Source organism: Mus musculus, chromosome 1, assembly GCF_000001635.26.
Source record: "Mus musculus strain C57BL/6J chromosome 1, GRCm38.p6 C57BL/6J".
NCBI classification, from domain to species: domain Eukaryota; kingdom Metazoa; phylum Chordata; class Mammalia; order Rodentia; family Muridae; genus Mus; species Mus musculus.
Genome location: NC_000067.6, coordinates 169983815 through 170008084, shown reverse-complemented (window position 1 = coordinate 170008084; position 24270 = coordinate 169983815). Strand labels below are relative to the sequence as shown.

Here is a 24270-nt window from a genome sequence, read left to right as displayed (position 1 = left end):
TGTGTGTGTGTGTGTGTGTGTGTGTGTGTGTGTGTGTGTAACATGAGGGTCCAATTTCTCTCTTGGAAATATGGATATCCAATTTTTTTCAGCACCTTGATTGACAAGACTATGCTCCCCGCCCCCTGTGCATTTTTTGGTACCTATTTTGAAGATGGGTTGACCTTATATATGTGAGGTTATGTCTGGGCTCTCCATTCCATTGCATTGGTCACATTTTTAAGTATAGGACTACTTTAATTACTACAGCTTTGTGATATATTTTGATATCTAAACTCCTAATACCTCTAGGTCTGTTCTCCTTTTAAAAGAATACTCTAGGGTTTTTTATTTGTTTGTTTGTTATTTTGTGGTTTTATATTTCTGGAAAAATTTCTGGCTTTCCAGAAACATCCATTCTTTCTTTTCCTTCGTCGTAATGATTCCATTTCGTTTCATCTTCCTACTCATCTTTTATCTCGTAGACTATGGTGACTTCCGAGTGTTTATAGTTACTTGTTTTGTCTTTGTAACTCTGGAAGTCCACTCAATCTTGCCTGAGCTCTCACTCCTTTGCTGTAACTGGGCGCTGTCGGGGCGTTGCTGGCTCCTTTGTTTCCCATCTCTCCAAGATGGTGGTCCATTGTTGTCTGGTGCCCATTGTTTGAAAGCTGGATTATTTCCCATAGGGAATTTCATATGCTCTGTCTTATTCTCTTTGTTGAAAGTGAAGCCCATCCCTGAAACTACTGTTTCTAACAGGACCAGCATGCTCAGTACTAACACGGGACAGTGGATTGAGCTGTTTCACAGTCTCATACAATCTGCTCCTTAGTAAACCAGAGTGCTTCTACCCATCTAGGGCTACCTGATGGCTACAAGGATAATGCTACTTTTAGGAAATTGATTTAATATGTAAATCTGCTAGTAAGGAACTAAGGCTGGGACTATTGGGGTTATTACTCAATACAAGAAGAAATTTGCACATTAAATTATATTACATTAGTCAGAATTTGGGCCAAAATGTAAGTTTGGCTGTTGGTTAAATCTTGGAGGTATTTGGATATTAGGATTAGGAAAAAGCTCTGTAGCATCAGTGTGGCTGGACTTGGGTCATAGAGGGATCTAGGAAGATTTCAAGTCCCCTATTTCCTGTTCTGTTACCAGTTTCAACCTTCTTGGGGACTCTGGACTAAAACTGAAAGCACATTCTCTGTTTTCTCTCTGTTTCCTCGTTCCAGCCATATGCCGCTATCCTCTGGGCATGTCAGGAGGCCACATTCCAGATGAGGACATCACAGCCTCAAGTCAGTGGTCAGAATCCACGGCTGCCAAATATGGGAGGTGAGATAGCTTTGTCAAGAAGGCCTAAGTGCCAGGGGGAGGGGAGCAGGGGGAGGAGGGAATGGCTACACAGCCACAACTCAAGATGCTGGGGGAAGGGCTAGTGCTGGTGAGAGCTTGCAAGACTGGAAGCGAGATGTGAAGGGGTTTGTGCTGCTTGGAATGTTTCAGAGAGAGGCGAAGCCTTGGCTGCAGTCACTGGCCTGGAAACCTCTTCCCAACCACAGAGGCCTCAGAACCACACCACCCACTGTGAATGGGGTCATTGATAGGCAGTGGATTTGCTTTACCGGACCTCACTGTGGGCCGTTGTAGGAGAAAGGCCAAGGGCGCAGGTACAGAGAGGTGTAGATTATGTAGGACACTGGCAGTGAGTGATGCCTGCGTCTCAGGAGGTATCTGAAATGCCACTGGGCAGAGTGTCTATGGTCAAACCAGACACTGAGGTTTCCAGTAAGTTCTTCCTTCCCTCAAGGAAACCTCACACAGAAGGGCCATCCTCATCTATAAACAGAGCAAATTCTATGTGGAGTATGTAATTCCCAAGGTCCCTAAATGAACAGACTCCCAACTCAGAAGCTACGCTGATGATCGGACCCTTTTCTTCCTGCTAGAACCTAATTATTTGATGTAAATTTCGTATTGATTTTGTTAAAATGGAATCACACATGAGGCAATCGACCCCCATAACCTCCCTCATCATACCTGTCTTAGTGTTTGAGAGGAGAGAGTAGTGTGGAGTTATGGGGGGAATGAGAAATGAGTGGGTAAGCTCTGCGAGGAAAGGGAGTGTACTAGGGAAGAGGGAGAAAACTCAGAGGGTACTTCAAATAAACCTTAGAGTGATTTCTCAATGCCGTTCAGTGGCGGTCTAGCCTGGAGTAGTAAATGAACCCAGGTTATTGGTCATTCCCTCACAGGCTTTCCACCCTCACCTTCACCATGGCTCCCATGGCTTTTGCTGGGTTGCCATGCCCATTCTGCTGGCTAGCATTCCACCATACTGCATAGCCCACACTGAAGACCTACCTTTCCTCCCTACTCCTTCCTCCCTCCTATAACTTGATACCCAAACCAGGAGGAGCCTGCTCTGTGAGATTGTGGCTGAGGAATGGACGTGGGCAGGGTGAAAGAATTCCACAGAGGAGCATGGGTGGAAAGGGTTTCATTTCCCTAGAGTTCTCTAAATCAAGATTAAAAGGCTACATGTGCTTTGGAAGGCCCCAGCTCCATTGTGGTGACTCTCCCTGGGCTGTGTGGTGCTTCAGAGACAGGAAACGAACCACAAATGGAAATGGTTAGGACAGACAGACACCATGGGGAGGTCCCCCAAGTCCCTCTGGACTAGATGCTGGGTTTTCACTCTCTCCTCAGGCGCAGGGCAGCTGCCTACTGTGAGCTGGTGAGTGTCTCTTGTTTCACAGTTGCTCCCTCTCTTCCCTACCCTTCTTCTCAAGGCTGGACTCTGAAGAAGGAGATGGAGCCTGGTGTCCTGAGATTCCAGTGCAACCCGATGACCTGAAGGAATTTCTGCAGATTGACTTGCGAACCCTACACTTTATCACTCTTGTGGGGACCCAGGGGCGCCATGCAGGGGGTCATGGCATTGAATTTGCACCCATGTACAAGATCAACTACAGTCGGGATGGCAGTCGCTGGATCTCCTGGCGTAACCGGCATGGGAAGCAGGTAAGAAGAAAATGGCCACGCTTTGGGGGAATATAGGACTCAATAGTTGTCAATAGTTCAAACTGTGTATGTTCAAGCCCGATATGACATTGTAAATGTGGCATGGTGTCAGTTCAGAGTTGACACAGAGGATCTGTTAGCTCTGCTGAGAGAGTTGAGTGACTATATTCTGCTCATGAACAAGGAGCAAAGTGTCCATCAAATGCATGATTCATGAAGAAAGGTGAACATGATTTTAAAGGTCTCTGCTCCTTCTCATATCTCTCCTAGGTGCTTGATGGAAACAGTAACCCTTATGATGTATTCCTGAAGGACTTGGAGCCACCCATCGTCGCCAGATTTGTTCGCCTTATCCCAGTCACTGACCACTCCATGAACGTGTGCATGAGGGTTGAGCTTTATGGTTGTGTCTGGCTAGGTAAATCTCGACCACAGAGACCTTCTGAACCATAGAGAAACTTCCAAGCCCCAAGAACTAAAAACCACCAACTCAGAAAGGGATGAAATCACTCCCCTTTGGAATGAGATTATTTCCTTTTGGTTAAAAGAGAAGAATGAGCCACACCCATCTACCCAGGGCTTGGTGCCCTGTGGTGGAAATGACATATTCAGAGTTACTCAGGTAACTGCTGTTGTGGTGAGCTTCCCAACAGTGCTCAACTGTTAACCCGGATTGAAACCCAGTGGACATGATGGACAAGCTCATACTTCCTTGGAAGCTTAAGTAGCTCCCTAGGCTAATTGGTTAGGCAGCAGGTGCATCTCCTTATCACAAACGCTGACCACTGTGTTTCCTTTGGCAGATGGCTTGGTATCCTACAATGCTCCAGCTGGACAGCAGTTTGTACTCCCTGGAGGCTCCATCATTTATCTGAATGATTCTGTCTATGATGGAGCTGTTGGGTACAGGTAAATACTAGGAGATTTAAATAACCACCAGAATAGAGGAAATGGCCATAACAAATATTCCATCAATAATCAAAGAGTCAGTCAATCCACCAGTATTCTGCACATGTGTGATACACGGAAATAACTTAGATGTAGTTATTTCTACATCTACATATATAAACTGCATGGTGTTTATCTCCATTTTGAAGTTGACTTTTGGAAAACAAAATAGTAATACCGTAGACAGGAGAAAAATTACACAAAGGAATAGCTAAACTTTGTGATATTTTTATAAGTGTGGGAGTTATATATCCTGAAATGAGGATGTATATTCCAATCTAAAGGCTAACTTGGCTATAGATACAAAGTAAGAAATAAGATTGGTCAGGTCACAAAGTTAAGAAACAATGAACTCCATAAATATAGTACTTTAGAAGCTGTGAAAAGAAGGAGCTATTAAGGCTTGCAATAGATAAGAGAAGCTCTTAGGATTAGATGTTAATGAAAGCAGGAAACAGTAGGTAGAGGAGTGGAGAGGAAGAAATGGAGGAACATTGGTCTAATTATGGCAGAAACGGGTGAGAGCAGCAGAGAGGCCTGAAGTGGACAGATGAAGAGCTGTGGTAGAAAAACATCACCAGACACATTGGGGTACAGAGCTGGGAAAGACATGTGCCTATCCATTCAATCATTACATTCTTCTTCTGGTCCATTGCTAATCCTTGTCTTTCTTAGTTCAGTGTTTATCTGTAAGAATATTGTGAAATATCGATCCAACAATAAAGTTTCTAGGGGCCAAAAAAGAAACATATTAGTGAGTCTCAGGAAGCAGATTGTAGAATGACAGACAGCCTTTCTACTGGCTCAAGGGTGGAGAGTGAACTATCTCCTTCATCAGCCAGCCCCTGGGTGAAGTCTCAATTCATCCAGTCTTCTAGCCTTACTTATTTCCTTTCCATCTGCTTAGTCAGTCACTTCTCTCCACTCTCTTACATCATCTTCACATGTTTGACTCAGTCACACCCTAGCTAGCCTAGACCTAAAGCACACAGGAAATGAGATACCAATTGGATCTTTGCTAGTCAGTTGTTATGTGTGTAGAAGTTGGCTAGGTGTTGTGGGTAATTAAGAAAAATGAAGCCATGGGTCTCATGCTTAAGGCATTCATAGTTTGGGTCAATGGCTATGTGAGAAGATTGATTATTCTATGTATTTGTTGCTTTTTTTCATTGCTATGACCAAATGCCTGACAATAAACAACTTGGGGAAGGAAGATTCCATTTAGTTCACAGTTCCTGGCAGGAGAAGTTATAGCATAACAATGTTCATGGTGGTGGAGACTTGAATGCTAGGAGTAGTAAGAAGGATATCAAGAAGTCGGGTGGGGATGGAGCAGTTTTCCTTTTAGCACAGTAATTTCCTTTTAATATAGTAATTCATTGATGATTTTTAAAGTTACGGAAGGATGTGATTGGAGCTGAGCTTCAGGCAGATTAAACAAGTAGCTGACAAAGATTAGATGTGAGTTCTAGTGGGGCATACTTTAAAATCCCAGATTCTATGATGTAAATATGAACTAGTAGCCAAGGCCACAATGGTACTCTTGGAAATAAAATAGGGAAGAAATGTTCATTTGGGGGATTACAAGCATCTAAATCAAATTAATATTACCCTAATGATCTCTTTCCCTGAATCAATGGAGAACTCAGTTTCACATCAACAAATGTTATAAAATAACGAGTGTTTACTGCATTAGCAGAAAAACCATTGAAGTGCTGTTTTATTAGTTTGTATGACAAGCCTTCGTTTTCCCCTTGTGTCTTTTCCTATATGTATTAATATGGTGTCTTGGTATAATGGTTCACCATTATCAATGGCATCTAAATTAGTTCATTAGTGGGGGAACTAATGAAGAACATGAAGAGCACAGCCCTTGACCCATCAGTGACCAATACTGGTTGGACGCATTTGCATCCCTTCCTGGACTGCACAATTCAGAAAAGGAAACCACTAGATAAGGTGCATTTGAAAGATTTCTCCTAATCCCTCCACCTCTATAGTTATCAGCTCTTTCAAAATCCAGCAGTGAAGCAATGGGCTGAAAAGTTCTTCTGTGGATGTGTGAGTAACTCCAGGCTTCTCTCTTCTCTCCTCTTCCCATGGCCTGAGCAGCATGACTGAAGGGCTAGGCCAGTTGACTGATGGAGTATCCGGCCTGGATGATTTTACCCAGACCCATGAATACCACGTGTGGCCTGGCTATGACTACGTGGGATGGCGGAACGAAAGTGCTACCAACGGTTTCATTGAGATCATGTTTGAATTTGACCGAATCAGGAATTTTACTACCATGAAGGTCAGTGGTAGATTCTCTTCAAGAACCTCAAAATTATCGTGTTGGGGGGAAAATGCCCGATGTGCCCTGAGCTGATGTTGACAGAACTAGATTTTAAAATATATTCCACTACTACAAGTATAGATGAATTCAGAGTAACATCACTTTTAAAGGTTGTTTCTTCATTTGTTAACTCTGCACAACAGGTTAGACCCATTGTTATTGAGTTATTCTCTTCTTCCCTCCTTCCTTCCTTCCCTCCTTTCTTTCCTTCCTTCCTTTCTTCCTTTCTTTCCGTCTTTCCTTGCTTCCTTCCTTCCTTCCTTCCTTCCTTCCTTCCTTCCTTCCTTCCTTCCTTCCTTCCTCCCTCCCTCCCTCCCTCCCTCCATTCTTTCCTTTCCAACATCAGAGCCAAACATTTTCATCCAATCAGACATAACAGTTATTTCATCAGTACATAACTGCAGAACAGTTAAGTGGACATTGGTGAGTGGTAGGATGGAAGCCAATGGCTTGGTCAAGGCTGCGCTAGAAGGCTGTCATGTGATGGGTCACCTCAAATATGAATATGTGGCAAGATCTGAAGAAGGAATTTTAAGTCCTAGATCTCATTTTGCCTGAAGTAAGACCCTACCAGGGAGCCAAATCCTTATGCCACCCTTGATAAGGTCTTTGTTATAACATAAAGGGTTTCCTGGTATGTTGTTTAAATCATTATTTTCTTTTGCCCTCATTCTATCCTTGGTCTGTTTTAGAGAGAAGGGCATGGGAAAGAAGAAAAGTTCATGCAAAAAGTAACTAGATTGGATGCTAAATCTAAATTGTAGGGTTAGGGAAAAGTAGAGGCCAGGGGTGTGAAGGAAAGCCTTTGTGTTCAATGTAGGTTGAGGCTGCAGGATCTTATATGGTTTGTATATAAACTCCTAATGGTCTATAAAAGAGAATGAGGAAACCTCAATAAAAGTCTCAGGAAAGGGTGGACAAATAAATTTGGTCTTCCACGTGCATGTTCACCTATCTGCCCCTTTTTCATATTTATATTCATGTGTAGTAGTAATCTACAAACTTGGTAAGCCTTCCTCAGTAGTCTTCAGTCTATAGCTGTTTCCTGGGTTAAATGGAAGAGATCGTAATTATACTATATATTTAAATTTTATCTGTTTATCTGTGCTTGTTTTGGTTCCACAACTATATTTGGAGCACAGCATGCTAGATTCTGAGTAAAGAATATTTCCTATCTTGGGAAACATTGGTCACAAGGTCAGTAGGAAAGGCACCATTAATTTTCAAAAGAATGCATGCGGGATAATATGGGACCCAGAAGAAGGAAATATACATCAGTCATTATTAAGGGTTCTCTCTAGGGCAAATATTTTATTCCTTACACAAACTAGGCTTAAAAAAATACTTGTCTTTTATATTACTCTCAGATGTTAATGCCTATCTCTTAACCAGATTAACACTTATTCATTAAATGAACAAAACATTTAAGATGAGGACAGAAGGAACAACATATGCCCACTCTGTTGGTTTGTTGTTGGAAGGTCTTTGGCAAGTGTAAAACATATGGGTGTGCAATTACATGTAACACATTATTCTTCAGAGATTTTTGTAGATATGAAGTAGGAAGGGGAAAGGAAGGAGTATGCATAGCAACAAAAATATTCAGTAAGAGAAAAAATTATTTTTGTATTACTTTTTAATATACCTGTGAACATACACATAAATTTGTAAGTTTATACATGTTGGGGAAGATTTGTAGTTTAACAAATAATTAAACAAATTTTAAAACTATCTGGGATCTTATAACATCTCACCAGCAAACTTTGATCTTCCTGAATCTCCAGAACTCCTTTTAGCTCATTACAGATCAAAATGATTCAAGAGTTTAGATCAAGAAGCCAGAAGTTTCTAAGTAGGAGATCTAGGGCAGCCTCTTCAGGCAAACATATCCTCCACATGGTTTAATTTTCATGGGGAAAAAAAAGTGAAAAATTACTTTCAGGGAACTAATATCTTTTATAGAGCAGGTTTCTTTCTGAGGCAAATTACTCCTCATCTCTTGCTTTGAAGAAGGGTTAAAATAAACCATTAAAGCTTACTCATGCATTCAAAGTATATTATTTTAATAAATAAATATGTAAGCCCACATTGGAATGAAATCCATTGCTATTTATTTGCGTTCCAGAAGAATTCTTGAACCATCTGTAGGAAAGATTATTACCTTCCCTGCAGGGTACTTACCCAACTCTTTGTAGATTTCAGAACATCTGAAAAACCTATTGAAGCTGGAGATGGTATTTCTTTGACGTTTTTTGCCCTTAGCCTCAGTCCATCGACTTGGGGTCAATAAACTAAGATGATTACTTCACTCCAAGGAAGATATTAACACATGGGTTCATCAATAAAACCTGTGGAGAAAAAAAAAATCCCAATGGAAAAGTTAAGGTGACTGCTACATTTCTATGTGGTATGAGGGCATTGTACCAGATGTTTAGGGCTCTCCTTCCAATTGTGTTGCGGACTGGACATAGGTCAGGAAAACACGTGAGTACTCCTACCTTGTCAGTACATAGATGAACTAGAAGGTTTCTACACCCTTCAGTAGCTCTCATGATCTACCCTTAGAATATCCCGGTTCCAGTTCTCTGCCGTGACGTCTCTTTCTTCATTACTCTTCCTTCTTCATCTAAAAAGTGAATTCAGCCTGGTAGTCCTGCACTGCCTACCTAGAGGACTTACAGAGTTGCACACAGTACAACCCAGGGCTTAAGCAGGCCTAAGAAACGGGAACTACAGTCCATGAATGACAGTCACGCCTTTCTAACCAGTGAAATTCTTGAGGGACAATGGCCAGGAAAGATCTGTTTTCCCCATTAAGACTGAGTCAGAGCAAATGGAACCAAATTGCTGTAAGGGCCTTGAGTCAGTTGCTAATATACACATTACACTTTTTTTGTGGGGTACTGAAGGACTGTTGTGAAATTTCTGCTCTTGATGACCTCACAAGCCAAAAAAAAGATCCCGCTGAAAGGTCATGAGTCAGGAGAGTAGGTGCTAGCTACCTCCCACCTGACTTCTTGTCTCATCTCAGATATTATCAGTGACAAAGATCTGATGCTCCCATCTGAGCGGTTGTAAATTAAACTAAATTTAAGTCTGTGTCTCTGGCTGAAAGTGTCAGTCCATGGCATTCCAAGCGAGATTGTCATAAAGAAAGATGAAATTAAATTTGCTTGAATATTATTTTCTTTCAAGTTTCCCACATTGCCTTCCTGAAAAGGAATGGTCTGCCTTGGGAAGGTACCTGGGAGGAAGCAGGATGCTAAGTTGGCTCACCATCTCAGATCAGAATAGCTCAAATATGGGCAGATAGCACGTATGATTAAAAAGATTACAGAGCCAAGAGAATTCCTGTTGGGAACAGACCTGGGAAGATGCTAATCTAGCTCTCACTTAACAGGTGGGGCTACTACAGACTAAAACTGTGAACCAGGTGACCAGAGCACACAGTTGCAAATTGGAAACTGGGTTTTAGAAGGTCTGACCTGGGTATCATTGCCACTGTCCAGAAGACTGAATTATGGGTAGTGTTTAGAGAAATGGGCAGGACTAGGATTTCCTACATAACCCAGAAGGGCCAGCGTGTCTCTTTGACCTCCCTCTCTCTGCCAGGTCCACTGCAACAACATGTTTGCTAAAGGTGTGAAGATTTTTAAGGAGGTCCAGTGCTACTTTCGCTCGGAAGCCAGCGAGTGGGAACCCACTGCTGTCTACTTTCCCCTGGTCCTGGACGATGTGAACCCCAGTGCCCGGTTTGTCACGGTGCCCCTCCACCACCGAATGGCCAGTGCCATCAAGTGCCAATACCATTTTGCCGACACGTGGATGATGTTCAGCGAGATCACTTTCCAATCAGGTAGAAAAACCTCGGGGGCTCCACAGGGAAGAGAGTGGGTTGATGCAGGAGGTAGGAAGTGCATCCGTGCTGCCCCCTGCCCAGGTCTCTGAGAGGAACGGGTTTCCCAGATGCCTTACAGGTTTTGGAAAGAGAGAATCCTTTGTGTTTCTTGTTTTATATTACGTAATTATAAGAACCAGAGTGGAACAGTACAAACTTTATTAGACTCTCTTACATGTTTGTCTAGAAAAGATTTATGGCAAAAGATTGTTAAAATGTGCCAAAAGCTATACAAATTAAGACTGTTAATGGGAAGCATTTAAGTACTACCAAAGAATTCAAATAAAAATCCCTAGACATTATGTACAAAAGTAAAGACAACAATGGACTCCCATCTCTCACCTTTATTACTAATCATTGTCACCTTTGTTCATTCTTTCTTGCTGTGGTATTTGAAAACAAATCTGAAACATATTTAGGTTTATTACTAGCACTTTGGAATGCATCTAAGGAAATATTTTCTTGAGTACAATGTCATTATAATAACTCAAAATATTTACCAGTAACTTCTAAAAATGACTTAATCGTCTTTGAGTAAACAGTAGGGTTCATGGAAACCCTGTGCTGCGCCATGCCTTGAAAAGTTAAATGGGATTTATGACTTCATCTATGCCATTGGATTTTAGTTTGGATGACAAAAAAGTGGCTTTTTAGAATTAATCTAAAGTACCACCAAGCCTAACCAATCAGGAAGAGCAAGGAACAAAACGATGGGCTTTCCTACATAGTGACAAAGGCGTGATGCTGCATCCGGCCTGAAAGAAAAGTATAAGCATAAAATAAAATGATAGGGAGGAGAGAATAACCTAGCTGTGGGTTAGAAGATAAGATCCTTTCTGCCTTGAGTTTTTGTCTTAATTTTGGTTGTGAGCTTAGCCTTTAATGATTGAGCCATCTCTCCAAACCCTGGCTTGATATGTTTCTAAAGAAGAAAATTCCAAGATGGTTTATTTATTAGCCTATGCTAATAGGATAAGAGAGTGTGTATATATTTAGAAAGCACTGGTGCCTACATGCTGTCTATGCCAATGTAATTTAAAAGCAAGCAGACTAATTAGTTCATGTAATATATTCAGAACAGAACTGTATATGCTCAAAAGAGGCGTGCTTAAATTGTAAAAATAATCAGAAGATAAATAAATACTATCCCTGGAGATCATCTGGGTGAAAGAAAACACAGATGTCCACCTACTGGTATTCTTGGCTATTCTTGGCAGAGCAATCCAATGAATTCTCTCTACATATTGTTGAATCTAGGTCCTTCTTTCCATGCATATTTTATGATGATCTATGACCACAGCTCTCTGAAACACCATGTGCTAATGTTTTATATTCTCATAATATCTAATATTTACATTTGTCTTATTTTGGCCAAGCACAGCTTGGACTAAGTTTTAGATTCCTTGAATTCTCTTAAGCTTCAAACTGTATGTCTTGGTAATGTTATTTTCTTCTCGATTCTTAAGAACTTAAATTAACACAAATAGTTGATGCCAGAAACTCCTTATTTGTATAATAATGCTAAGAAGAAAAAGTAAGATTTGTTGAAAGAATATCTTGTAGAAGACAAGTTCATATTTTAATTATTGACAAATCAGAGGTAAAAAAAATTGATTACCAGTGTCCATATGGCAATTACACTTTTGAAAGCCAGAGCCTCACAGTAAAGGGCACTTCAAAGACAGTTTTCTATCTCTAGGGATGGATAAAGCCTTAAGCTGAGAGTTAGAGCAATGAAGGACAATGAAAAATCCCTTTAGAAAACAATCTAAATTGTTCCATTTCTTTATTGTTTAATTGATTCAATTCTTGGGAGGAAAGACTGTCTTCATACTAGGTTGATTTCATGCCCATATATCCAATGAATTCTCTCCACATATTGTTGAATCTAGGTCCTTCGTTCCATGCATATTTTATGATGATCTATGACCACAGCTCTCTGAAACACCATGTGCTAATGTTTTATATTTTCATAATATCTAATATTTACAACAATTGTTTTTGCACTAGGAAAAAGTATCTTTACTTGTACAGGTAGTTATACTTTATTAAATGTATTTATGGATTTATTCTTACTTTGTTTTTCATAGACATTATACATTTTTGCATTTACATACTGCAGTAAAATGAGTTGATGCATGTATAATTTTTAAAAACACTATCGGTAACCCAGTACATTGACTTTTACAATGTACTATGTCTCAGGCTACGTTCAGATGTGCCATTGCCTGGCTGTCTGTTCCCAGTCTCTAATTCACTCTTGTTCTGTGACAGATGCTGCAATGTATAACAACTCTGGAGCCCTTCCCACCTCTCCTATGGCACCCACCACCTATGGTACGTGTGATTAGTACTTGTACAATAGTAAGATGAAGTTACCTCCTGGAAGACAAAGAAGGGTAGAGATTGCAACTCTTCACTGTGTGTGAGTGGCTTGATTCCATGTGACTCTGAATGGATACTTGTGTGGTAAAGGAAGGACAGTCCACCCCCAAAGTGAAGGACCCAAAGTTACTCTCATTTGTCACCATCCATGAGTTACTTCAGCTGAGAGGGGCAGGATCTAGAGTGTTACAACTCTTCCATGAATGATTAAGAAGCTTGGGGGTGGGGGGGAGGACAAGTAAGGAGGCATTCCTAAATGAGACCCATCACAATGATCTCATGAACAAGGAGTCCATGGAACAAAATCTTTTCTATCTCGCAGTAGATGAATATGCAAAGGTACATTCTTTGCTTGGAGAAGTCACTGGCTATAACAGCCGGCAATCTGGAAACATGTTTGATTGGGTTTCTTCTGAGAGGAATCTCAGCTCCTTTGACCCATCTCCAAGAATGAAGAGTGCAACTCATTCCTCACCTATACTTTCATGAGCATTAAGAACCTATTCCAAACCACAGAGACAAAATGTGGGGATGCGTATGAAAACCGCTCACTATTTAGTTGGAGACACAGAGAGAGGGAAGGCGGTGACCCATGGAAGAAGATTGTAGGAAATAGGAGCAAGGTAATAAGCAGGAGCCAAAAAAAAAAAAACCATAAATATGAGGATGGAACCTTCTGGAATTCTCCTGAAAGACCAGGGATGGTCTCCATGCTCTCCTCTATTCCCCACTGCTCTCATTTGCCCTAGGAAGTGAATCTTTTCTCTGCCTTCTCTAATTGGTCACAGATCCCATGCTTAAAGTTGATGATAGCAACACTCGGATCCTGATTGGTTGCTTGGTGGCCATCATCTTCATCCTGCTGGCTATCATCGTCATCATCCTGTGGAGGCAGTTCTGGCAGAAGATGCTAGAAAAGGTGAGGATTTGCAGTATGAACAGGAACTGTGTGTCTTAGTCAGGGTTTCTATTCCTGCACAAACATCATGACCAAGAAGCAAGTTGGGGAGGAAAGGGTTTATTCAGCTTACACTTCCATACTGCTGTTCATCACCAAAGGAAGTCAGGACTGGAACTCAAGGAGGTCAGAAAGCAGAAGCTGATGTAGAAGCCATGGAGGGATGTTACTTACTGGCTTGCTTCCCCTGGCTTGCTCAGCTTGCTCTCTTATAGAACCAAGACTACCAGTCCAGAGATGGCACCACCCACAAGGGGCCTTTCCCGCTTGATCACTAATTGAGAAAATGCCTTACAGTTGTATCTCATGGAGGCATTTCCTCAACTGAAGCTCCTTTTTCTGTGATAACTCCAGCTGTGTCAAGTTGACACAAAACTAGCCAGTACACTGTGCTTCCATTTCCTGTACTGCCATGACACCAGGAACAAAGGGCAAATTCTAAAAAGTTATAATTGGCTAATGAGTTCTCTGAGGTAACCGAGAAGCATCGGTGTGGAAAGGCTGTTGAAGCGAGCCCAGAAAGGGATTAGCCGAGTCTAGTTCCTCATTTTCAGAATGAAGATTGTGGAATCTGCCTTAAAATCTTAGGAAAGCGTTTCTAGTACATTAAACCTCATCTTGGGCATTTCCCATGAAGAGTCAGGTTTATTGGTTTTAGTTAGGGTGCAGGCACCTGTGTGTGTTTTCAGTATGGCGCAGTTCTGACGGCCAGTCAAGGTTGGGGTCACTCTTGATCCTGTTACCCTTTTTGACCTTTTCTAAACTTCTTGTTCTTTTGCTTTTTAATGTCAGATTACTTACTTTTCCTGGTGCTGTGACCCAATATCTGACAAAAGACAACTTAAGGATGGCTTTATTTTTTATCACGACTTAAGAGAGGAGACAGTCTACCACGGCAGGGAAGGGATGGTGGTAGGAAGGAAGCAGCCGGGTACCCTGTGTCGACAGCTGGGGAGCAGAGAGAGATGAATGCTGGTATTCGGCTTGCCATCTCCTTATTCATTCTGGGATGCCAGTCTATAGGATGGCACTGCCTCCATTCTGGGTGGGTCTTCCTTGCTCAGCTAACCCTTTCTGGACATTCCCTCTTACATATGCATAATTATGCTTCTGAGGTAACTCTAAAATCCATGAAGTTGATGATGGAGCTTAAACATCTCTCTCTCTCTCTCTCTCTCTCTCTCTCTCTCTCCCCATAAAAATAATTAGGTTCATTAATACCCAAGTAGTTTATCATCATCTTAATCCTATTTCTTTATGTATTTGAAGGTCATGATTATATGTTCCTAAATTCCTCAAATTACTGAGCCAAATGACATGAAGTTTTTTATTATATAACATATTTTAAAGATATGTTATATAATATTTTAATATGCAAAGCCTTATTTCTCATGCTTGTTTTTTGTTTGGTTTTTGGGGCAGTCTCCTGGTATAGTCCTGGCTAACCTGGTGTTGTAGATCAGGATGGCCTTGAACATGCTATGGTTCTCCTGCCTGTGTTTTTCCTGAGAGTTGTCATCATAGGCATGTATTGGCACATTCAGTTCACACATGTTATTTTATATGAGACTCTGAGTAATGGTTGCATGGATTATATTTAGCTTGTCCTAATGACATAATACATACTCACAGGGCAATCTGTGTTCTATCTTATGGTTTTTGTCAACTGCCCAAAATTGATACACTTTCCCAATGATGAGGATGAGGACCTATAATTCTCCCAGGCTTCTTAATCATTAAAGAACTTCAATGGACAATGCTACTGAGTGACTGTCCACCTTTGGATCTATCAAAATGTTTCTGGCTTTGACCATTTCTGACCAGTGGGTTCAATGGCTTTGGGCTGTGAGTGTCTGCAGTGACTACAAGGGAGTCATTGACTTCAGAGACCAAGTCTTTTACCAAATGAGGGGCAGGACACCATGAGAAGGGTCTTGAATCTCTAGACTTCCTTGTTTATAGAGTATAAGATAAAGGGATCACTTCATTTGAGAGGAACAATCTAGCAAGTCACCTGTGGTCCTTTCTGACCTGCTCCACATCCAGGTTTCAACATTGGTTTTAAGGATTTGGCGCAGGAATATTTCATAGAAGAGAAAATCTCTTTGTATCTCACAACGACTTTTAACATCAGACATAAAACACAAAATAAAGCCTTCAGTCCATCAGCAGAATCTAAAGAGTTGCAAAGCAGACTACAGAGCATCCCCTCAATGGCATTCATGTTTCAAGGTGCAGGTGGGAAGTGCTAAGCATTTTCCTCTTTCAGAGGTGGAAGCACACTCATATCTAAATGGGTAGCTCCATCGTGAACGTAGCAAACAGGGAGTTTGTGGCAGAAGAAATTGCTTGACTAAGGTTTCATTCAGCTGCTTGAGGCTAACATATGCTCTTTGAAAACATATTTGTGTTAGTTCCTTGAGAAGTTGATGTAATGTGTTTTGATCATTTCTATCTGCCTTACTTCTCCCTGAACTTGTCCTAGATCTAATGTCACCTCTCCTACCCCTCCCAACTTCTTATTTTTCTTTTTTCTTTTCTTTTTTTTAAAAAAATAACCTACTGTGTGTTTGTGTTGTGCTGCTCATGTAGTCATGGGTGTGGGACTATCCACTGGAGGGTGATGAACCTAGCAGAAGTTATAACCTTCAAGAAAACAGACTGACTCTCCCTGAGAGGAGTATTTCCTCAGTTAGGGGTGGAGTCCTAGTGTATGCTCCTACTGAATAGTCAAGTAGGGCTACATTCTACTTGAAGGAAAAGAGAATCTACATTCTCTCCTCTGGGCTCTCTCTCCCTCTTTATTTGATCTAGAGTTTATCACACTTCTCTGGGTCTTTCTTCTGAAATCTGCTGGACCGTCTTCCTTGTCTGGGAGATCAAAGCTCATCTGGGAAGCAGAATTTCCCTTTGGGTCTTTAACTCAGTCTTTTGAGAAACTCTTTCTACCACTGTGTGTAGCCGTATATAATTACTCACAGTTTCCTGGAATGGCATTCTGGATTTCTTGCTAGGATAATTTTTTTTTTTTTTTGGTCTGTGTGGAAAAGCTTATATACACATACCAACAGCATTACTAAACATATTTTTAGTCCATAACAGTTTTTGTTGACACTTTTGATGGTGTCTTCAGCAATACTTCTTTGAGAAAGTCAACCCATATTTAGGGAGAACCTACTATGTTCTGGGATCCATGTTCGTTCTGAGTATGTTACTGCAACAAAGGACTGTTCAATCTAGTAGAAAGACCTATGATTCTGTCTACATGTATTTATTAAAATGGAGCATTTTACATGTTCAGACTCAAATACTACATCCATTAGATGCTAGCAGTTTTCTTTTGTTGGAGCAGGCAGTTACATTAGACACGATGCCACTGCAGCTGGTTATTTGGTGCTTTCTCTTCCTGTATTAGATGTAACTCGTCATTCTGTTTGCGGGTTAGTAAAATCTAGCATGTTATGCTAACCAATAATACTAGGGTGATCAGATACACTGTTAATTTAGCATGTTTTAGAACTCCCAAGTTAATGGGTGTTGCAGTTTATGTTTACACAGATCAGAGGGTTAAAGCACAAGTCGACAAAACCCATTATTTACTAGAACTCACACAACTCTAAAAACCAGAGAAAATATTTGGCTACTTACAGGATCTCATTGCATTGTGTAAATGATGCTGACAAGTGCTCCGTGGAAGCTTGTGAATGTTGCCGACACAGGATGGTTAAAGTCTGCCATCTAAAGAGGAAGCTATTGCTAAATTTCTGCAACACAGGAACTCATGGCACCAGCCTGCCTCTCTATCAGCTCCGGTGTTCCTGGGGGGTTGAAGGTATGAACCAAGCAGGAGGGCTGGATTTTAGAGGGCAAGAGTGACGATCCTCTCTATTCATGACTTTCAGGCTTCACGGAGGATGCTGGATGATGAAATGACAGTCAGCCTTTCCCTGCCCAGCGAGTCCAGCATGTTCAATAACAACCGCTCCTCATCACCAAGTGAACAGGAGTCCAACTCTACTTATGATCGAATCTTCCCCCTTCGCCCTGACTACCAGGAGCCATCCAGACTGATCCGAAAGCTTCCAGAGTTTGCTCCAGGAGAGGAGGAGTCAGGTGAAGATGAAATCATGGGTGAATTGAGGGAGAAGAAGCCTTGGTTTATATGATGTAGGCATAACTCTTGCTACACGTTAACCAAATCCACTAAGTCTGGGCCAGCCTCTGGAGAAGTGTACAGTCTGTCTGTCTGCTTGCTGCTGCTTCTAGTCTATTCTGACACTCTTCCTTTTATTCTTAACACAAGATGTTCAGAGGGACCCCCCCCCCACACACACACACAAAGATGTCAAAGTGTCACTGAGGTGTTATCAGAAGAAGCTGAGCAGTCTCATCCAGATAACCTTCTTGTCCTGTGTCTAATGGGAGAGAAGGCCCATTCTGTGCTCACTTGAGACCAGACTAGACTGGAAATTACAATGGGAGGAGAAAAGAGACATGAAGCCAAAGGCATTCTATATCTCTGGATAGCTCTCTAGATAATTGAATGGCTTAATTTGTTGACTTCTCTTTGATAAATACTCATTACACTAATATAAGGTTTTGTTTTTATAGTAAATGTGTTTTGGCTTTTCTCAACAAAAGTATTGAATAAGGTGCATAATGCAAATTGCTTCAAAGCCCAGTCCCCCTTGGAAAGTACTACAGGGTGACATCAGAAGTGGTACTGGGTCACTGATGGTACCCTTAGAAGCTGTCCATGGTCATCAGCCTAGAAGTGACAGGACTAGTAGTAGAGGACTTGTATTCAGGAGAGGAAGGCCTAAGCCAGATGGTGTGACTTAATAGAAAAAAAATCAGCTCATTAGAGAAGAAACATGCTGAGAGAAGAAAGGGAATTAACCCACCAAATTCATCTAATTCCTAGAAACAGCAAGACCGAAGACTACATGTGAGGGGGATGGAGAGATGGCTCAGTGGTTAAGAGCACCAACTGCTTTTCCAAAGGTCCTGAGTTCAAATCTCAGCAACCACATGGTGGCTCACAACCACCTGTAATGAGATCTGATGCCCTCTTCTGGTGCATCTGAAGTCAGCTACAGTATAATTACATATAATAAACAAATACATAAAAATTAAAAAAAAAGAGCCGGGCGTGGTGGCGCACGCCTTTAATCCCAGCACTCGGGAGGCAGAGGCAGACAGATTTCTGAGTTCGAGGCCAGCCTGGTCTACAAAGTGAGCTCCAGGACAGCCAGGGCTGTACAGAGAAACCCTGTCTCGAAAATAAATAAATAAATAAATAAATAAATAAATAAACATTTAAAAAAGAGAATTGAAAATCAAAAGAAGAAAGAAAGAAAGAAAGAAAGAAAGAAAGAAAGAAAGAAAGAAAGAAAAGACTACATATGAACTTATTTTCTTAACAGAACCAAAGAAATTAACCTATTTCCTAAGGTCTACATCTCCCATACCAATCATATTCCAACTTTTTACAATTATGGTACATGTTAAACATGATTTTATAAATTCAATATGAAGTTATTTTCTTCCCTAAACTGGACTGTTAAGTTAATGGCAGCATTCCAAAAATTAAGGAAATCTGCTATTAAACCTTCCACCTTCAAGAATACCATCCTGATATGGCAGCTTAAGCATTCCTAAGGCTTAGCCCCCCGAAGTCCACAGATTCGTCAGGGAACTTGTTCCTGATGGTGCCTTGTAGGAAACGTGAAAAACAAAATGGCAGCCTACCTTCTTAAGTCCAAAGGGAAGGAAGGTGCCTAGAGGGAGCACAACTGCCCACAAATAAGTATTGTATGCAGAGGACTAGACTGCCGTGGGGCTGGTTCTCACTATCCCCTCAGGTCTCCCTATAGCCCTGGGAAACCAGACTCAGGGCCCATGTCTTCTCAGGGTGCAGTGGTGTTGTGAAGCCGGCCCAGCCCAATGGACCTGAGGGCGTGCCCCACTATGCAGAAGCCGACATAGTGAATCTCCAGGGAGTGACAGGTGGCAACACCTACTGTGTGCCTGCTGTAACCATGGATCTGCTATCGGGGAAAGATGTGGCTGTGGAAGAGTTCCCCAGGAAACTGTTGGCCTTCAAGGAGAAGCTGGGAGAAGGCCAGTTTGGGGAGGTGAGTTAATCTTTGGAACGAGGCCCCCAGTAGGTCCTGACATGAAGGAAGTGGGCGGATAAAAGGGATCAGCAGAACAAGTGTCTCTCTAGAAGTGAGGTCTCAGCCAAAGGGCTCCCTTACTTGTTTATCTGCATTGCTATTGAGATAGTTAATGGTCAATCTCATCTTTGCTTAAGAGCTGTGGATTCCCTAGGACTTTTGGTTTTTATACAAAAATTTTAAGGGAAGCGAGTCACAAGAGCCCCGCTATCCTGAAAAATACCCAATGCTTTCAAAAACTGTTTACCATAGGTTTCTGAGGGTGGGACTTATGGATATCATCATCTTTGGTGGATTATCTAGGAACACCCTTTTTGCTTAGCTACAATCTTTTTTTCCCTCATAATGAGGGTTATATGTCAAAATGGTAAAAACAAAACAAGACAAAAAACCAACCTCGCCCTTGTTTTGGTCTTGGAATGAAAACCACCAAGGAATGAAATCACCACAAAGATAAGGAGGAGCCCTCTTCTGGGTTGTTCTCAGAGTGATTCGTGGGATATTAGACCTTTTGCTCTTACATAAGCCATCAGAACCTTCAGAGAATTCAGAGCAGTGCTCTCAGCTGTAACTGGAATCCTTGAATCCTGTCATCTAAGTGTTACATCATCAAATGTAACACACGATTTCCAGTGAATATGTGGTTGACTTCCAGTATGAATCAAGTATTCTTTCTCTAGGAGGTTTGGTGTTCGAGAAGACAGAGGGACCCTCGACATTTGTCTGTATTGTCACGTGGACTCATTCTGTCCCTTGGGTTGAAATTCTATGTTCACTATACTATTGCTAACACCTAGGCAAACTTTACAACATTCTCTTCACCCTAGGGGATTATATTAGGAAATTGCCTTATGTTTTATATGATCAAGGGATTAACTTTCTCAAATCAAAGTTGAAGCAATTATGTCAAATGCTATTTTCTAGTGGAGTTATGCTGTGATAAAATGCTACATTGTAGTCATTCCTTCCCATATCAATATTCCATTCAATGTACATTTCTTTTGTAAGGCACTGATGTATCATATTAGCTGGATACTTCAACGTTGCTTATTAATTTTGACAATTACTTGGTTCAATGATATGTCAGCCATACCCTCTTATTGGTCTCTGATTATTTTGCCTGGGTCATAAGAGTCAGTTTTTCTCCGGAGCATGCCCAGCAAGAATACTGAGGCATCTCCAGGAGACAGGATGATGCTGAGACTGGATGACTTTTGTCTAGGTTCATCTCTGTGAAGTGGAGGGAATGGAAAAATTCAAAGACAAAGATTTTGCACTAGATGTCAGTGCCAACCAGCCTGTCCTGGTGGCCGTGAAAATGCTCCGAGCAGATGCCAACAAGAATGCCAGGTCTGTGGTCTGCATTTTGAATTTTCCTTTACTTGCTTCCTGGTTAGGATTGGGAATATTCTGGAACATTTCTGAGCTTTTATTTTTCTTTCCTCTCTCGAGATGGGAAGGTTTCATGAGTGGTCACACAAGCCCACTTTTAGGTTTTATACTTCTTATGTGGCCAGAAGTGCCCACCTTTTCCTCTGTCTCTTTCAAACACAAATGTACATATTTATATTATATTTACTATATACTTACTTAAATCCCCTCACCCAGTCCACATAACAGCCCAAATATATTCCTCCCTCATGAAACCCAGATATAATCTTGAATGTCACCCTCTCCTCTGGCTGGTTTTTCCTAATGGCAAACACCTTCCTCCCTACATCTGTGAATTCTCCACTCTCCCACATCTCTGTTCTCATTCTCACCCTGTGTTTTCTCTTTTATGCTCCTTTTCTTCTATGTTCAGCAGCCCCTCACAAAAGAGAAGCTACTTCTACTTGGAAACACATCCGTGGACCTCTGAGCAAAAGAATCCACAGTCCTTTGACAGGTTTCCAAACTGGCTAGTAGTCTCTTGGATCCTTTCCTACACACACTGCAGTTTGCAGAACACTGCATTGTTCTCTGACAGCCTTTCCATTACAGTCATGGTGAGTTAATCCTCACCCAGAGACCCATGCTGGTGGAAAACTATTTGTGTCTCAGAGAAACCTGAACATCTGGATACCACATGCCTCTTCCCATGTGTGTTGTCTTGATATGTCTTGCTGATACTCACCCTAAGAGGAAGTTTATTATCCCTACTTCCCTAAATTATTGTAAATTCCAGAGATGATGATAGGTTTCATTGAAAGTCTTACAGTGGGCAGGATGTGGACTGAAGAGGAGACAAAGGTGAGGAAATGGAACTGTGTGGGCTTTCACATTTTAACCAAAAGCTTTATCTTATGAATATTAACATGATATGGGATATTCTTCATATTAATCTTCTTCATAGGACAGGAGAGAGTAGCAAGTGGGGGAAAACATTGTGTGAGATAAGACCATGTATCTCTGGGTTGTTTGGGTTGGTGATATTTGCAGATCTATCTACTCTCTCTTGTTTGGTAGTGATGGATCGCCTAAGTTCTGGATCTTTACACATCGCCAAAATCCATAGTCTGGGATTTCACAGGAAAAGGAGAAGGGAGATGCTAAATCAGAACTACATTGGTTCCAATAATTTATACCAACAGAGTTTGACTCTCAGTGCAGAATTCCTGTAAAACTCACTGGAGACTTCTGATTTGCTCCTGTAGTTTTGGGAATGTGGGCTATTGGCTCCATGTTGACAATTTACAACTCAAATGTGGCTTTCACTATGAACTCAAGTCATTACCAGTTTGGCCTAAATGGCTTTGAAACAACTCCATTCGAACAGGCTACTAAATCACTGTGTGTTGTAGCTGACTTCTGGTCCAGATAGTATTGGGAAAAGCTAGTAGGTGCCAAAACAAACAAACAAACAAACAAACAAACAAACAAACAAAACCCAGATAATCAAGAGGGTGATTATCCACTTTGTAAAAACTGTCTTCACTTTATTAAGATTGTGATTTAGTAGCTTTTGAAAGAGACAAATATCTTACAGCACTTGAGTTGGTTTTAATGAGAAGCTCCATTTGCAGGGAAATTTTAAGCAACACATATCAGTAATATTAACAACATTTTATATCGTGATATAAAAGTGCATCACAGATCTTATCTTTGAAAACATTATCGTTGACTCAATAAAGATCCATTGTGTTCATGGAGAAGGTGAATGGGATAGTTCTGGGTGCCTGTCTGTCTGTTATCTCAGAGATGATCCAGAGGGGAGCCAGGCATGGTGTGATGGGTAGGAATGGGCGTTGCTGTGCATCCATCCTTGCTCAGTTCTGTCTCTGACAACCTCTGACTTTATCTACAATCACACCCTCCAAAGGAATGATTTTCTTAAGGAGATCAAGATCATGTCTCGGCTCAAGGACCCAAACATCATCCGTCTCTTAGCTGTGTGCATCACTGAGGACCCGCTCTGCATGATCACGGAATACATGGAGAATGGAGATCTTAATCAGTTTCTTTCTCGCCACGAGCCTCTGAGTTCCTGTTCTAGTGATGCCACAGTCAGGTAAACAAGTCAGGTCTTGGTCTTTTCTGTGCAGTCATGAGAGTAACTCCAGGGCCTGAAAATGGGGAGTGGTAAAACTTAAGGTATCAGTTGTCATGGGAGTAGTGTGGGGAATCAGTCAGTGTGCAGTGATGATGGGGCAGCTACCCTTTGTGGGAAATCAAACATTCTATGAGAATGGAGGCAGAATATAGATGGTTCAACCCTGGTTTGATGATTAGCATATGCCCTGTCCACAGCTGCTTTCTTTCTTCTTACACGTGCCCCTAGTTACGCCAACCTGAAGTTTATGGCAACCCAGATTGCCTCTGGTATGAAGTACCTTTCGTCTCTCAACTTTGTCCACCGAGATCTGGCCACACGAAACTGTTTAGTGGGCAAGAATTACACCATCAAGATAGCTGATTTTGGCATGAGCAGAAACCTGTACAGTGGTGATTACTACCGGATCCAGGGCCGGGCGGTGCTCCCCATTCGCTGGATGTCCTGGGAAAGCATCTTGCTGGTGAGTTTCTCCATCTGTGAGCCCTGTCGCACCAACCAACCTGCTGCTCAGGGTGAAGGTGGAACAAACTGGAGGCAGCAGGAGGCAAGCCCCACAGACCTTGACATTTTCCCCTGACTAGAGAGGATCTTCTCAGGCACTATATTATTATTGTTGTTTTGTTGTTATTGTTATTATTACAGACTTTCCTATATCTGCTGGAAAAGGGGAATGCACCATTATAGAAACTTTAGGGAAAAGGTTTAAAAGAATAAGAAATTTGCTATCTTTTTGTCTCTACCCTTCTCCCTATTGGATGGTTTTAGTTCTGGGCATTAAAACCCTTATCTGTTAAAAAAATTATGTTGTAATATAAATTTTCCATTTTAAGGGTATGACCATGCTTCTCATTAATTATTTAGAACAGTCTGTGTATTATTTAGTGACTTTTACCATTTACTTGTTGAATCCATAATTTTTCTTTTTTATGATTTTTACCTAATTCTTGGTGTTTTGTTCCACAAATGAATGACTTCAGATGTCTCTCTTGGAGCTCAGTCGTTCTGGCCATGTATATC

At 41.4% G+C, this 24270-nt stretch overlaps 1 protein-coding gene across 4 annotated transcripts in view; it reads left to right on the top strand.

The window, feature by feature from the left end:
* Ddr2 (discoidin domain receptor family, member 2) overlaps positions 1-24270 on the top strand; it is a 138530-nt gene that overhangs the window by 102752 nt on the left and 11508 nt on the right. For all 4 annotated transcript variants that reach the window (XM_006496696.4, XM_006496697.4, XM_006496698.3 and 1 more), the window contains 13 exons: positions 1221-1323; positions 2781-3012; positions 3283-3430; positions 3816-3921; positions 6073-6256; positions 9911-10154; positions 12471-12533; positions 13370-13500; positions 17442-17652; positions 19453-19676; positions 20941-21068; positions 23020-23208; positions 23479-23713. In XM_006496696.4, the coding sequence (XP_006496759.1) occupies positions 1221-1323; positions 2781-3012; positions 3283-3430; positions 3816-3921; positions 6073-6256; positions 9911-10154; positions 12471-12533; positions 13370-13500; positions 17442-17652; positions 19453-19676; positions 20941-21068; positions 23020-23208; positions 23479-23713 (2198 nt within the window). The remainder of the gene's footprint in view (positions 1-1220; positions 1324-2780; positions 3013-3282; positions 3431-3815; positions 3922-6072; positions 6257-9910; positions 10155-12470; positions 12534-13369; positions 13501-17441; positions 17653-19452; positions 19677-20940; positions 21069-23019; positions 23209-23478; positions 23714-24270) is intronic.